At 38.7% G+C, this 17,073-nt stretch overlaps 1 protein-coding gene across 3 annotated transcripts; it reads right to left on the reverse strand.

Moving 5' to 3' along the window:
* LOC107631246 (DNA-directed RNA polymerase I subunit 1-like) lies at window positions 10,006-13,531 on the reverse strand. 3 transcript variants are annotated; one of them, XM_021122093.1, is made up of 6 exons: window positions 13,519-13,531; window positions 12,599-12,698; window positions 12,252-12,422; window positions 11,546-11,705; window positions 11,102-11,154; window positions 10,006-10,358 (listed from the first exon to the last, which is right to left on the reverse strand). In XM_021122093.1, exons 3-6 carry the CDS (start codon window positions 12,318-12,320, stop codon window positions 10,272-10,274), a joined length of 369 nt encoding a protein of 122 aa, XP_020977752.1. In that variant the 5' UTR covers window positions 12,321-12,422; window positions 12,599-12,698; window positions 13,519-13,531; the 3' UTR covers window positions 10,006-10,271. The 3 variants fall into 3 exon arrangements, with proteins under 3 accessions (XP_020977752.1, XP_016190116.1, XP_020977760.1); XM_016334630.2 differs by having other exon boundaries at window positions 12,539-12,698; XM_021122101.1 differs by lacking the exon at window positions 13,519-13,531 and having other exon boundaries at window positions 11,599-11,705; window positions 12,539-12,783.

The raw sequence follows: 17,073 nt of genomic DNA on the forward strand, positions 1-17,073 counted from the left end.
TTAGAATGGAAAAAGAGTTTAGGAAGTTAACATTAGTGAGTTAGTAAAAAGTGGGTTAAAGTAAGTGGCATAATGCAAATATTCCAAGTAACAAGTATTCACAATTAGAAGCTATAAGTAACTCATATCCAAATAAGGAAAATAGGTTGATGATGATTCAAATAGATATAGAAATAGCAAAAATTGAAATCAAACATCAAAAACTCCATGCGATCGCGTGAATGCCAGTTTCTCCAAAAACTCCGTTTTGTGCTTTCCTTCTATTTTTGTATGTTTCCTTTCCATCCTTTAAGTCATTCCTGTCTTAGAAGATCTGAAACTACTCAACACACTAATCACGGCATCGATTGGAAATAAAGGTAATTAAAATAATTAATTTTAAAGCATAGAAAACATGTTTCTCACATACATCACATAATGAAGAAGGGAAAGTAAAACCATGCAATTAATATGAATAAGTGGATGAAGGATTGAATAAATCACTCAGATTAAGCACAAAATATATCATAAAATATGGGTTTATCACTCACCTTTGTCACTAACGTTGGAGATGGCAATTACCACCATGTTAGTGGCCACGTTAAGACAATTCACGTGGGGCACTAACGTGAGAAGGGGGGTTTGGAGAGTTAGTGACAAAGGTAAGTGTCACTAACGCTCTCGAGGCTAAGGCATGCCCACGTTAAGAGCCACATTAGTTATACTAACGTGGACTCTAACGTGAGAAAAAGGGGCTAAGGGCATCGTTATTGGCAAAGGTAAACGCCAATAACGCTCGCGATGGACCAAGAGGCAACGTTAGTGGTCACGTTAGTGCCACTGACATTGAAGTTAATGCAACTCATCTTGGGCTAGGAATGTTAGTGCAAAAGGTGATCGTCACTAACGTTCTCGAACCCGCATTTTCACTTAACGTTAACGCCACTAACGTCCTAGCCAAAGTCCATTCCTACTTCATACTTTCTCTGCAAGTAAAGCTGAGCCCACTGAAGATTCCAAACTGCTTCAACTCAAGATCCAAAGGCCCATATCCAAGACTTGAAGAGCCAACTGAAAGATCAGAAGAGTAGTATATATAGGAGTAGTTTTGAACTAGAGAAAAGCTTTTGGATTGAGAGGACTACTCTCTGTATAATTTTACTTTCTTTGCAACTTCTAGTTTTACTTTCAGAATGCATTCTCCATCTTTGTTTTCCATTCCTAGAGCCATGAACAACTAAACCCCTTTCATTGGGTTAGGGAGCTCTGTTGTAATTTGATGGATCAATAATAGTTTTCATTATTCTTCTTCTTTTTTTTCTCTTGATTTTACTAGAAAGCTTTCAATCTTCATCCAATTAGGTAGTTGTCTTGGAAAAGAAGCTATTCGTACTTAGATCTCTTCAGAACCTTGGAAGAGGAATGAAGAGATCATGCTAGAAATGCTTTCTCATGTTGGACCAAATTGGGGTTTGGGCGGATATGGTGACATATAATTCTCCCAATACTTTGATTTGGAAATACATGTGGTACAATCAGTGACAATACTTCATCTCTTCTCATGAGCAATTAGACCAAGGAATTGGCTATTGATCAAGATTTGAGAGATTGAATTTCCAAGGAATTGGAATTCAATCACTTAAGATTGTCAAGGAGATCAATGAATGCATTGATTGAGGAAGAGATGAAAATGAACTTGATCTGGAGAATGCATCATCTCCTAAGCCCAATGAATCTCCCATTTCTGATCTTACCCATTCTCTTTAATTTCTGAAATTTACTTTCATGCTAAATTTCCCATTCCCCATTTAAGATTCTGCAATTTACCTTCCGCCATTTACATTCAGCTCTTTATTTCCAGTATTTACATTTTCTGTTATTTACTTTCCGCCATTTAATTTCGTGCAATTCTCACATCAAATTCTGCTTAGCTCAACTAGAACATTCCTCTAATTAAAGTTGATTGACCAATCAATCCCTGTGGGATTCGACCTCACTCTATTGTGAGTTTTTACTTGACGAGAGAAATTGTTGAGAGACAAGTTTCCGTGCATCAACCACCTTTTACTCTTTAGCTTGCTTTCCCTTCTTCTTCTTCTTCTCTCCTTTTTGATCTCCCTCTTGCTGGCTACTTGCTCCTCCTTTCTCCTTCAGCTTCTTCCAAAAGCCAGCATCCTCCATCTTTTTTGTTAGCTTTGTCTTCATTGCGTCTGGCTCTTTCAACTTCTCTTGACTCTATTCTTTCGCTAATGTCTTCATAGTTTGGTATTCCTAGGTTCAACTGAGGCAGAAAACTGACCAAATAATTAAGCCTAGCTTGAGTACTCATGTCATACTCAACCTTGTCTAGATGCCTCCCTTCATTGAGAACCATATACTCATGAAAGTCTTCATGTAGACATTCTGGTGTTGATTGAGCTCTTGGATGTGCCTTTCTTATTGGACTTGTTTCTCAGCCACTTGATGGATAGATTCACATAGTTGGGAGTAATGTTCTTTTTGTTGCTCCATGAATTGCATGTGTAGCTCCCTTTGTTGATCCATCATTTGGGATTGGAATACCCTTTGCTGGTCCATGAGTTGGAGTTAAAAATTTCTTTGTTGTTCTTGATTCTCCAGGTATTGTCTAGATAGACCATCGATAGCTTCTTGTATTTGGCTTATGTCCATAGTGGCTGGTGTTGGAGCTTGTTGTTCCTCCCTTCTCCTCTTCCTTTGAGGCCTTCTCTGATTGGGCAGCCGTGACATATGACAATCTTTGAGGAGTGATTGGCTTGCCTGGGTTTAACCAATCAGGGTCTACATCCTCAAACACCACCTTAGATTTCTTGCATAGGCGCAATATGGTGCTAGGATAGTAGAGCCAAGAGCCAGGATCACTCTTCTCTAATATCTCTTGGATGTTCTTTGCTATGAGTTCATGGACTCTTATTTCCCCTCCTGTCATAATGCAATGCACCATGGTGGCTCTCTTGATATTAACCTCTGAAGTGTTTACACTAGGGAGGATGGATCTCCATACAATCTCATACCATCCTTTGGCTTCCGGGATAAGGTCTCCTCTTCTAATAAACATTGGCATTCTCTTGGAATCCCTTACCTAGTCAGCCCCTTTCACACGGATGTCATTGACAATTTGCTCACAATCAGGGTCGCCACTCACTCTTGCATGATAGCTTGCCTCTTCGAAAGGTGTTGATCTAAGCCCAAGAACTTTCACGATAGCCTTGGGGCTAAAGTCAACTTCTACACCTCTTACATTGCTCTTGTAAGAGGTGTCCTTGCTTGTATCTTCCCTCACCGTGTTGGCATAGAACTCTCTAACAAGATTTGCATTTATTCTTGTTGGTGGACTGGTGAGAAGCTCCCACCTCCTCCTCTCAATCTTGTCCTTGATTTCTTGGCATTCATTATCAGGAAGTTAGAATCCTATCTCGGGTAGTATTTTCTTGGGTCTCATCCACTTAAGTTGTATCTCATTAAACACGGATTTGAACCTCCAATTGTCAAAGGGAATTTACTCCATGGGCCTAGATAAACCCCAATTTTAGGATTTATCTTGTGTAGAATTTGGGAGGTTTTATCAATATTTTTCACGCTTATTCATATAAAATGCATAGTTTTATTTTTCCTTCCTAATTTTGCTTCATGCTTTAAAACATGCTTCTTTAACCCTAAAAACGCCAAATTTTAATCCTCTCTTGATGCCATTTGATGCCATGATACGTTTGTTAAGTGATTTCAGAGTATATAGGGTAGGAATGACCTAGGAGACGGATAGAAAGCATGCACAAGTGGAAGGGACATGAAGAATGGAGCTTGGGAGAATTGGTGGCGACGCGCACGCGTGGCTGACGCGCATGCGTGTACGCATGCAGCTGGGTCTCGCGTGCAAAAGCTGGCGCATTCGCATGGTGATGCTAAATTCCACTGACGCGTATGCGTGACTGACGCGTACGCGTGGCCTGAGAGGTTCATATGATGCGCACGCATGGCCGACCTACACGCATGATGCCCAGCACGTGACATCATTAATGAAATCATGGTTGGCGATTTCTGGGAGGCTCTAGGCCCAATCTGAAGTTGAATTCTACATGGAAAAGACCCAAGGATCCAAGGGGAAGGGGGGATTCAATCATACACACAATTGACACAATTTGAGCTAATTTTTAGTTCTTGTTTTGGAGGGAGAGAAACTCTCACCTCTTTCTAGATCTTAGCCTTCTCAATTTCAATTTCACTTGGATCCTTTGATTAGATTTGTGTTAATTAAATTTTACATTGCTTTAATTTGTAGATCTCATTTTCCTACTCTCATTTAATGTTCTTGTCATTCTAGTCATATTGAATCTTAGATTTGGATCTTGTTTACATTGATTTCTATTAATTCATTGAGGAATTTCATGTTTATTGTTGTTGATTGCTTTGTTGTTGTTAGTTGTTTGTAGTAGATAACTTTGATATGAATTCTATTCTCAATTTCACAATGTCTTTCATTCTTACTAACCAAGTGTTTGAGAAAATGTCCATTATAGTTATGGAGTAGATTTTTGGAGCGCGTATGCAAACCCTACACTATTCGTACAGCAGCAGTACCAGCAAGTGCACTCGGTCGTCCAAGTAATACCTGAGCGAGTCAGGGTCGATCCCACGAGGATTATGGCTTGAAGCAAGCAATGGTTGTCTTACAGGTCTTAGTCAGGTGGAATTAGAAGGAGTTTGATTTGAAAGATGGAATTACAATGTTTAATTATAAGAATAGGAATAGATTTGAGAGTCGGAGTTGCTTTGTCTTTCTGAATAAACTCTGGTATTACTGTCTTCCTTGCTTGTGAATGATCTTCTTCTATGACAGGCTATATGTGATCAAAGCCATTGACCGTGGTCATTGATCTCCTCTGCTATAGGTTAAATGCTGTTGCTCGTGGTCCTTCAATCTGACGGAGGGTGAATGACGTTAGGATTTTATGGTGGTAAAGAATTTTATAAAAACAGTCGCGTTGTAGATATAGTCTCTAAACCAACAGAAATCCCTTCGTACAAACGTTTTGGTTGTCACAAGTAATAAACCCCTTTAAAATTGATAACCGAGTATTTAAACATCGGGTCGTCTTCTCAAGGAATTGCAGGGAGGTATGTTCTTTTTATTGGTTATGAGTTTTGTAAATTAGGGGTTTTAGAAAGTAAGGGAGCAGTATGTTGCATAAGAAGAATAAAATAAATAAATAACTATAAAATAGACTCTTGGCAAGGTATGAAAACTGGAAGTCCTATCCTGGTTATCCTTATCAATTGTAATGAGAATTAGATTTTTCTCCCACTTTGTTAACCTCTAACTATGAAGGTAAGTTAAATGGATGAATTAATTCTGATTCCTCAAGTCCTAGTCTTTCCTTGGGAAAAGTTAGAGTTATTGGAACCCGAATTAATTCTTGAAGAATTTCAATTTTCAATCAACAATGAGTTTGATAACTCAAGAGTCACCAATTATTTAACCAAAGGCAAAAGGGAAAATATCTAAATTAAATTAAAAGCAAAGCAAAATTAAATATAAAAATACTTCAAATTGCATTAATAAAAGAAATCAAATCTAACATAGATATTCATAAATTAAATTAGAAAAATAAATAAAAGGAACATTGAACCTGTGATCGCAAAAGATGAAAAAATCATGAAGTGAAAAGAATCCTAATTCTAAATCCTAAGAGAGAGGAGAGAACCTCTCTCTCTAAAAACTACATCTACTCCTAGAATTGTGAATGTGAAAAGCTTCTTAAAAGCATGATAATGAATGGATGCATTCTCCCACTTTATAGCCTCTAATTTGTGTTTTCTGGGCCGCAAACTGGATAAAAAACAGCCCAAAAATCACTCCCAGCGTATTCTGGTACGTTCAGGTCGCGGCAAAGTGACGCGGAGGCGTCATTCACGTGTTAGCGTGGATTGAAGTTCGCAGCTGCGACGCGGGCGTGTCATTCACGCGTTCGCGTCCCCTAACTTCAGGGCAGTTATGGCAAATTATATATCAAATCGAAGCTCCGGACGTTAGCTTTCCAACGCAACTAGAACCGCGTCGTTTGAACCTCTGTAGCTCAAGTTATGACCGTTTGAGTGCAGAGAGGTCAGACTGGACAGCTTTGCAATTCCTTCAACTTCTTGTATTCCTTCCATTTTTGCATGCTTCCTTTCCATCCTCTAAGCCATTCCTGCCCTGTAATTCCTGAAATCACTTAACACACATATCAAGGCATCTAATGGTAATAAGAGAGGATTAAACATAGGGAATTTAAGGCCAAAGAAGCATGTTTTATCAAAGCACATAATTAGGAAGGCAAATGTAAAACCATGCAAATAGTATGAATAAGTGGGTAAAGAGTTGATAAAAACCACTCAATTGAGCACAAGATAAACCATGAAATAGTGGTTTATCAGTGAAACTCTAGCAAGTCATTTTCTTGGCGATCCTACTCAAAACGCCACAGACAAGATCGAATCTTCCAGATCAGAGAATGCTGCTTCTTTGGATTCTAGCCTATACCACGGAGACCCTAATCTCCCCAGAAACTGGCTGAACTGGTGTCTCGAGAAGTCCCAAACGAAGTTGTGGATTAACCGTCTGAGAGATGTATAAATATAGTTGTTGGTTCGTGCTTTCCAGCAAAGTATTCACATGAACCCAAGTAGACGCAGGTGTTTGTCAGGCACGTTCAGCTTAATGTGATGAACAGAGCTAATTTGTTAGATCATCCTATTCACCACGATGAAGATTGGGATATACATCTTAGAGATAGATCAAACACAGATCGAAGAAGAAACAAAAATACTTTTATTAATTCATAGGACTCAGCAGGGCTCCTCTCCTCAACCTAGGAGATTTAGAAACTCATACTGAAATAAAAATATAAAGTAAAAAATGAAAATAGGACTGAATGGTAAGCAAAAAGTCTAAAAGTGTCTGAATAAAATCCCTTAAATACTAAACAAATGACTAGTAAGGGTAAAATAGTCTTTTTAGTGCTAAAATCCTCCTCTGGACCCCACTTGGTGAGTGTTTGGGCTCTGCTTTGATGAAATCCACGTGCTTAGGCTTCCTTGGGCATTAAACTCCATTCCTGGAACCTTTTTGGGCGTTGGACTCTAGCTTGGAATCCCTTTCTGGCGCTGGACACCAGAACTGGTCAGATGGCTGGCGTTGAATGCCGGTTTTGGGCCTTCTAATACGAAGCAAGATATGGGTTATTATATATTTCTAGAAAGCTCTAGAAGTCAACTTTCTTTAGCCATTGAGAGTGCTCCATTTGGACTTCTACTTCCGAATGCAGGCAGGTTAGATCTGGACAACATCTGTAGTGCTTTCTCTGTCTCTGAATCAGACTTTTACTCCAACTCCTTAATTTCAGCCAGAAAATACCTGAAATTGCCCAAAAATACAAAAACTCATAGTAGAATCCAAAAATGTGAAATTAACACTAAAAACTATAAAAACTCAATAAAAACTAAACAAAAACTACTAAAAACTATATGAAAGGGATGCCAAAAAGCGTATAAAATATCCGCTCATCACAACACCAAACTTGAACCGTTGCTTATCCCCAAGCAACTAAAAACACAGTAGGCTGGAAAAGAAAATTAAAATACAATAAATTTCTAAGTTTCAAATGAAGCTTAGTTAAAATCAGATGAGCGGGACTTATTAGCTTTTTGCTTCTGAATAGTTTTCGCATCTCACTATCCATTGAAACTCTGAGATGTTGGCATGTTTAGGAACTTAGAATCCTGATGATATTATTGACTCTCTTAGTTAACCTTATTTTGATTCTTGAACACAGCTTTCTGAGTCTTGGCCGTGACCCTAAGCACTCTGTTTTCCAGTATTACCACCGGATACATTCATGCCACAGACACTTTAACTGGGTGAACTTTTTCAGATTGTGACTCAGCTTTGCTAAAGTCCCTAGATAGAGGTGTCCAGAGTTCTTAAGCACACTCTTTTTACTTTGGACCACGACTTTAACCGCTCAGTCTCAAGCTTCTCACTTGACACCTTCACGCCACAAGCACATGGTCAGGGACAGCTTGGTTTAGCCGCTTAGGCCAGGATTTTATTCCTTTAGGCCCTCCTAACTACTGATGCTCAAAGCCTTGGGTCCTTTTACCCTTACTTTTTGGTTTAAAAGGTTACTGGCTTTTTCAATCTGCCCTCATTTTCCTGCATTTTTAGGCAGTAATGGATTTTTCTGCTTTTTTTTCGCCACTTTTTTCTTTCTTTTTCACATGCATAAATTTTTATCTTTTGCAACATGCTTTTTCTTTTGCTTTTTGCTACTTTTTCTTGTTTCAAGAATCAATTTTCAGATTTTTCATAGTATCAATAATATTTTTCTTTTTTCTTTATTCTTTCAAGAGCCAACATTCTAAAATTTCAACTTCAAACATGCACTGTTTATTTCATACATTCAGAAAACAAAAGCAGATGACACCACATCAAACTAATTAAACTAATATTATTTTAAACTTTAAATTCATGCATCTTTCAGTTCTTTTTAGATAAAAATATTTATTTAAGCAAGGTGAGAGATATATAAAATATTTTATAACTTTTAAGACATCAACGCAAATGATCATGCAACTAGTACAAGAGAACAGATAAATAAACAAACAAAAAACAGAAAAATAACAGGATATGGGTGTAAAGAGAATGAATTCACCTTTAAGGGTGGCATCTGGTGCTCCTCCTTGAGGATCCAATGTGATGTTTGATCTCTTTTATGTCATCCCTTTGCCTTTGTTGCTCTTCCCTCATAGCCCTTTGGTTTTCTCTTATGGCTCTTTGGTCTTCTCTTATTTCATTGAGGGTGGTAACCTGTCCTTGATGCTCTATCCTCAGTTGCTCCATGTTATTGCTCAATTCTCCAAGAGAAGTTTGCCATTGATCCCAATACCTTTGGAGAGGACAATACATCCCTTGAGGCATCTCAGGGATTTCATGATGAGACGGATGCACAGGCTCTTGTGCATGCTCTCTGGTTTGCTCCATTCGCTTCTTAGTGATGTGCTTATCCTCCCCAATGGAGAGATCTCCATTTATGACAATTCCTTGTAAATTGCATAAGTGACAGATGAGGTGTGCAAAATGCCAACCTGGCATTGGTCTGAGGCTTCTCAGCTACCTTGTACAGTTCTTGAGGAATCACCTCATGAACTTCCACCTCAGTTCCAATCATGATGCAATGAATCATGATGGCTCTGTCAACAGTCACTTCTGACCGGTTGCTAGTAGGGATGATGGTTCTTTGGATAAATTCCAACCATCCTCTAACTATGGGCTTTAGGTCAGCCCTTCTTAATTGAATGGGCTTGCCTTGGGAATTTCTTTTCCACTGTGTGCCTTCTACACAGATATCTGAGAGCACTTGATCCAATCTTTCACTACAAGAAAAACACCCATTCAGGTACACTTGAAAAGTGTAGCCAAAAGTGAAAAAAAATGATGCCTTAGGCTACGGCTACGCTTTTTGGGCTACGGCTACGCTTTTTGGGGTGATTCCTATTCGGCCGTTGCCTATTCTCAAAGGCTACGCTTTTCTGCACCAAGGGCTACGCTTTTGGCGTTTGGGAATAGACTACGCTTTTCAAGTGATGTTGTCCAGGATCAAAGGCTACGCTTTTCAGCTTTCATTTTTCCAGAATAGGCTACGCTTTTCAACACTACTGCATCACTTGTAAAGCATAGCCACATTGTATACCATAGCTACTTTTTATAAGCGTAGCCTTAGATCCCTCTTTTTTTTTTTGTATACTATAGCTACTGTATATAAGTGTAGCCTTAGGTCCCTCATTGTTTTTTTTTATTTTCTATATATATATTCTAATAATTTTTTTTCTAAAACCTAATATTTAGTAATATGATTATATAATCCTATTTTTTTTAATTAAATTAGTCAAAAATTATAAAATAAAAATAAATACATAATAATACCATACAATATTCTTTAAATAATAAAAATTATCCTTTAACAAAATATATTTATAATGAACTAAAAATATTGGGATGATCATAAATGAGTATTCATACATCTCACACTAAATTAAACATACCCATATCAAAATATACATTAGACCACTTAGAATTTACTACTAATAAACTATAAAAAACCAAAATATTGTATCCTACATAAGTATCTTCTAATAAAAATTATTAACCTTCTGATAGAAGAGAAAAAAATCTTGTTCTTTAAATATCTTGTTCAACGGAAGATCGTATTTGGGAGATTTCTGGTTCTTCATCTGCCTCAAATCCCACATACCTGGGAATTCCATTTCATCGTCTTTGGAAATGATATTTTAGAAATAGTAGCAGGCAAATCTTCAGACAGAACCTAACAAGAGTATAATTAATAATCAGCAATGACATTTTCTTACAAAGTGTAATAAAGTAATAAACACAAATAAATCATAGATGAATACATGAGCTAGTGGTCTGAACATATCCTTGTGTATATCTCAAGGGAATTAGCCTGAAATTTTCCTTTTTTGAGTTTTTTAGTCCTCGCTCATTCTATGAATAAGGATACTTCTTTATAAACCTTATACAAATCTAATGCTCCCCCTAACATCAAGTCTTTTATTTAAACTGCAGTACACAATTGTATTAATTATAACACTTAACAATAAAGACAAGTTCCCTAATAAACTACACAAGATTATTTCCCCTCACATATGTGTAATGTCTAGTGCTTACTCAGAAATTGTATGACACTTGTTCTTCCCTTGTTCTGATGCATTTCCTTATGGAAATGAGGAAACACATTTTTTGGTATTTTATGTTGTGTTTTCTGGCTCTGTGGTCCGGATCTTAAGGGTTGAATTTCTTGGGCATTTTGCTTCAATTTGTTTGAAAAGTTCAGTTGACTCTAAATCATTTTGAAATTATTTTGTTAAATATGTGTTACTATATGGAATTATATATGTGGTCTAGAATCAAAGCTACCTGTAGGTTTAAGGAAAAAGCCACATAAATATTTGATATATTATATTAACCATGGAACTTGCATCCTCGGAAAAAAAAAACATTAAACAAACATAGACGGCAAGATTTTTTAAGGATAATGAACAGAAAAACCTCTAAAGAATATCTTGAAAGCTTCACACGAGCATAAACATATTCTGTTTTTCCTGCAATGTCAAGAAGCAAAAGTAGCATATTAGCAGGAAAACTGACTGGAAATTTAAATTGGGAGAGAAAGCATAATCTAATAGCATAAAGTTTCCTTTCCATAAAAGCAGCAAATGGTGATGCATCAAGCCAATTAATTTTTCTGCATTATGAACTAGTGGCTATGCAAATGTATCGTCACGAAACCACTTATCACAAAGCGTGAATTACCATAAGTCTATTTTTTGCCTTGTGCTGAAATTCTATCCCGTTTTTTGGAAGAATGGGGGCAACAAGAATCAAACAAGAATCTAAAGATATTTATAAAATATATTACCCAACTACACCCAGGTCTGCATGTTACAACTAAAAAAAGAAACCAAAACAAAACAAAACAGCATAAATTCTCACCAGAAGTGTTACTGGTAAAGAGCACATTTACAGATTGCTGAAGTTCCACCCACCTGGCTAAAACCATCGAGGGATCCTTCTTGTTTAGATGGGCATCCCCTAATCTTATGTTAGACTGCATAATCTTACTCAACAAAACAGTATGAGCATGCTCCAATACCTACAAACACAATTGCCCAAGTCCAAGTCAATAAGGTGAATGTAGAATAAAAAAGATAGTCAAGTATTCACAAAACAATGAAAGGACTAAAAAGGAGTAGTTATACTTTGAATGCCAGCAATTTACAAGCCTTATCCTATTAAATGAGATTAGCTAAATTGAAAGGGTAAGTGTGTTCTTGTGATAAACCAAGAAAGAAACTGGATTTGCATTTCATCCTTATATCCTCCCTTCATATTACCTTTACATCCTGCTGGCTTGCTTTCCTAAGAATGGCCCGCATGAGTCATGATAGAATTTTCTAACAAAAATCCTTCATTTTCCAATCTATATATATCTGCTAACAATTTCATAAGTACATTTTTCCTACATTTATATCCCACAACAATTTCAAATTCAGAGTACTTCCCTAAACCTATACCTTGCATTGACAAACTTTGGAAATATTCCACACTCCATAGTAGAAGCAAGAACATGAAGTACAAACAAAGAAGATAGAGAAATAGTACAACTCGTTAACAGTCTTTATTTATTATTCACACTTACCATATCACCTCCTTTAGTGGGAGGGTGGAATTTGATTGGTGGAACAAAAATATTCTCAAGAAAGAACATTGAGTGACCTGCTTTCTTTCCATATCCCTGACCTTGAATATCATTAATATAGGAGCAGAGTTGAACCTCATTTTTTCACAAAAGTTCTAACGTCATTTTAACCTGTAATTTGAATAGAATTAATATATTATTCTAAATTTTCCAACAGCATGTGAAACTTTTCAGTGTCCGGCTGACACTTTACATTGAGGTTAATTCAATATTTGGAAGAAACTAACTTGATATAGAAAGGACCAGAAAATCGATTTTGCTCAGCAAGCTTGTAAGACAACTTGTACCTTTTTGAATCACTTTTCTTGGTCCCAGCAGAGTTGATATCCTCTTCATATGTTGTATCCCTGTCATCGGTTATAGTCTCACTTGCCAAACCTGCTGGTACTTAGTTTCCAATGAGAGAATAACACTAATAACAACTACAAACCCTAACAAAGCAAGATGCAAAATAATAAAGCAAAATACAAAATAAAAAGCAAACTCTAACATAGTAAGAAGCAGAAATTACACAAGATTGTAAAACCCCAAATATCAGAACAACAAATCCTCAAAAAAAATTACAAAACCAGACAAACCAGGCTGCAAAAAAAATTGGAAGTTGCTACTGTTTCTCTATTAATGGTGGCATGAGAATGTCAAGATAAACCAGGCTGCAAAACAAGGAAAGAAGAGAAAATAGACAAGATGTATATTAAATCACAGTGCACAAACCCTAAAATACCACACATCTTCATCAACAACAGCATGCATGTTATCAAATTACAGTTCACAAACCCATATTTCACAGATTAAAACTCCCAAATTAAAACCCCTAAAATCGGAACCCTAAGTCTCTAAAATTTCAGAACCAAATAGAAATCAATACATACCTATTCAATGACGTGAGCACGGAGAAGACGATGATGAGAAGCACGGAGATGACGATGGTGAGAGCGGCGCAGCGACGATGGTGAGGGCAGCGCAGCGACGATCAGTGCAAGATGGCGAAGAGGAGCGACGGTCAGTAGTGCAGCAATGTGGACAGTGGTGAGTGCGGGTGAGTGGTGAGTGGGGGGCGATGACGGTCAATGGCGAGACTGAGAGGGTTTCTTCTTGTAGTGAGAGGGTCAGTAGCGAGAGCGAGAGTGAGAGGGTCAATGCCGAGAGTGAAGAGAGTGAGTGGGGGGCAACGATGGTGAGCAGGGCTTTCAGGAAAAAGTGAGACTGATGGTGAGCAGGGCAACGATGGTGAGCAGGGCAACGATGGCCAGGGCTTCTACTTCGCGATGAAGGGGATGAAGGTGATGAGTGAGCTTTCAGGAAAAAGTGAGACTGAGGGTTTACGAAAGGGGACGAAGGTGATTGAGTGACATTTGGAGGGAATTGAATCACAAAAATTTTACTAAGTGTGATGAGTTTGCTTTCAGGAAAAAGAGGAAAAAATTTCACTAAGTGTCAAATTTTTTACTCTAGATATATTAGGCATCGCTTTTAAAATGCACCCAAAATTTAACAAATAGGCTACCCTCTAAAAGTGTCCTCTTTGATATGAAAAGTGAACCTATAGATATTAACCTATGGCTACGCTTTATAAGTGATTTCTATAATACCTAAGGCTACACTTTTTAAATGATGCTGCAATTGTGTATTCTTTTCTCTTATAAAAGGCAACATGGAGAAAAGCGTAGCCTATTCATAGAATAGGCTACGCTTTTCAAATGTAGCTTAAAAAAAGTGTGGCTGAATAGGTATTTTTCTTGTAGTGTTTGATCATGGTTGACTCTTCTAGTGTAAGGATGAATATCTCCTTGCAATAGAGGCAAGTTGAACACCAACCTCACACTTTCTGGGCTGAAATCTATGATTCTTCCTCGGACCATGGTGATCCAATTCCTTAGATTTGGGTTCACACTAGTGTCATGGTTTTTAGTAACCCATGCATTAGCATAGAATTCTTGCACCATGAGAATCTAAACCTCTTGGATGGGGTTGGTTAGGACTTTCCAACCTCTTCTTCGAATCTCTCTTCGAATTTCTGGATACTCATTCTTCTTGAGCATGAAAAGAACCTCAAGGATCACTTTCTTCTCAGCCACTACTTCATAGAAGTGGTCTTGATATGCTTTAGTAATGAATCTCTCTATCCCCCAAGATTCAGAGGGACTGGCTAATGCCTTTTCTTTCATCTTCTTAGAGGAGTCTCCAACCTTGGGTGCCATGAATGGTAATGAAAATAAAAAAAAGCTATGCTTTTCCAACACCGAACTTAAAACTTTGCTCATCCTCGAGCAAAAATAGAAGAATGGAGAGGAAAAAAAAAGAAAATATAGAGAGAGAGGGAGAGAGGGCTCGGCATTATGGGGTGGAGAGGGTATGAGATGTGTGTGTATGAAGGGTTATGGAGAGGGGTATTTATAGGAGTGGGTAGGGTTTGGTTTCTTCATAAGGTGAGTTTGGGTGGGAAATTTGATTTTTGAAGTGGCTGAGATAGGTGGGAGTTATGATGGTTTGGGAAAATTGTATGGATGTGATTGGGCTAGGGTTTTTAGGGAAGTGTGTATGGGAAAGTGTGAAAGTAGGTGGGGTTAAGTGGGGTAGGTAAGATTCTGTGGGACCCACAATTCATGAGAGGCTAGGAAATTTCAGATTCCCTGCTTATCTGTACTGGCGTTTGAACGCCGAGGGGCTGCTCCCTGGCTGGCGTTCAATGCCAGCAATGCTTCCCACTTGGGGTGTTGAACGCCCAGGAGGGCTTCTTTACTGGCGTTCAACTTTAACACTCTTTTCGGAGTGTTCTGTTTTCACTGTTGTGAATTCTGTCTCTAGACTGATGCACATGATCATGACTCTAAGACTGAAAAAAAACAAAATAAAAATAAAATAAATAAAGTTGAGTAAAGTTGGGTTGCCTCCCAACAAGCGCTCTTTTAAAGTCACTAGCTTGACCTTCAGCTCCTTAAGGAGGTAAGTAAGGGCTCAAATTTTCGCCCTTGACAGTGAATTTTCTTCCTGTCCTCTCATGAATGAGTTCTACATACTCTAGAGATAAGACACGGCTCACTGTATGTGGTAGGATTGGATTCTTAGTGAAGACAACCCTCATGCCAGGTGAGAGGCCTTCAGTTGGGACTTTCTTGTCCCTCCAGCCTTTAAGTCCTTTCTTTTTAGTACCTTTGTGCTTAGAGCTTGTTGAGGGCTGCCCAACACCAAACTTAGAATTGATTTCTGGGGGATTTGCTGAGCTCTGCACAGAAAGAGAAGGTTGGCACACTAGGTGTTGCACTGTTATCTCTCTTTTAGAGGGAGAATTGGGATGAAGCATCTTGAATAAAATGTGATCCTCCCCTAACTTTAGGGTTAGTTCTTCCTTAGCCACATCAATGAAAGCATTAGCTGTGGCTAAAAAAGGTCTTCCAAGGATGACACAGTCATCCTCATCCTTTCCTATGTCCAAGACAATGAAGTTTGTAGGAATGTAGTGGTTTTCATCTTTAACCAAGACATCCTCCACTAAGCCATATGGATTCTTCATGGTCTTGTCTGCCATCTCTAAAGAGACGTGTGCAGCTTGTACCTCAAGGATTCTCAGCTTCTCCATTACAAAGAGTGGCATGAGGTTGATGCTCGACCCTAGGTCACATAGAGCCTTTCTAAAGGTCATAGTGCCTATGGTGCAAGGAATTAAAATGTATCCAGGATCTAGAAGCTTCTGAGGTAGCTCTTGCAGAACCAAATCATGGAGTTCTTTGGTAAGCAGTGGAGGTTCTTCCTCCAAAGGCTTTGTACCAAATAACTTAGTATTCATCTTTATTAGAGGTCCTAGGAAACGAGCAACTTGCTCTTCCCTAGTGCCTTCATCCTCACTTGAAGATGAGTAGTCATCAGAACTTATGCACTGCAGAAGTGCATTCAAAGGAACCTCAATTATTTTTATGGTTTTCTTTGGTTCTGGGCTAGAGGGTTCTTAAGTGGGGTTTAGGCACTCAGAGAATATGCTTTGGTTGGCATTCAATGCTAGCTCTGTCAGCTTATTGGGCATTGAACACCCTTGCTGTCCACCCCGACTGGCATTAAACGGCAGTCCCTCTAGCATTCTGGGCATTGAACGCCCAGCAGGGATGTCCTTGCTGGCGTTCAATGCCAGAAGTTCTTCACAGGCATTCAGTGCTGGAAGTGGTTGCCTGATTGGGCATTGAACACCAAGTGAGGGGTTCCTCACTGGCATTCAACGCCAGCAAGCCTTCCTGTTTGGGCATTGAACGCACAGTGAGGGGTTCCTTACTGGCGTTTAATGCCAGTAAGCCTTCCTGTTTGGGTGTTGAACGCCCAGCCAGTGCCCTCTGGCTGGCATTCAACACCAGCTTTTCTGCCAGGATGGGTGTTAAACGCCCAGTGAGGGCTTCCTCACTGGCGTTTAATGCCAGGCTTGCTGCCATTGTGTGCATTGAACACCCAGTGAAAGCTTCTTCGCTGGCGTTCAACGCCTTCCCGTTCTCCTCTAATTTGGCCTCAACCTCCATGGTTATGGCCTTGCACTTTTTTCTAGGATTGACCTTATTATTACTGAGAAGAGTGTCTAGAGGGATCTCAGGGATCCTCTTGCTCAGTTGACCAACTTGTACCTCCAAGTTTTTAATAGAGGACCTTGTTTCATTAATGAAACTATGAGTGGTCTTAGTGAGGCTGGAGACTAGAGTGGCTAAGTCAGAGAGGCTCTGCTTAGAGGTCTCCATATTCGCTTAAGAAGATGGGAATGGTGGTCTGTTATTGAACCTATCCT

Source organism: Arachis ipaensis, chromosome B01 (genome assembly GCF_000816755.2).
Source record: "Arachis ipaensis cultivar K30076 chromosome B01, Araip1.1, whole genome shotgun sequence".
Taxonomy (NCBI): Eukaryota; Viridiplantae; Streptophyta; class Magnoliopsida; order Fabales; family Fabaceae; genus Arachis; species Arachis ipaensis.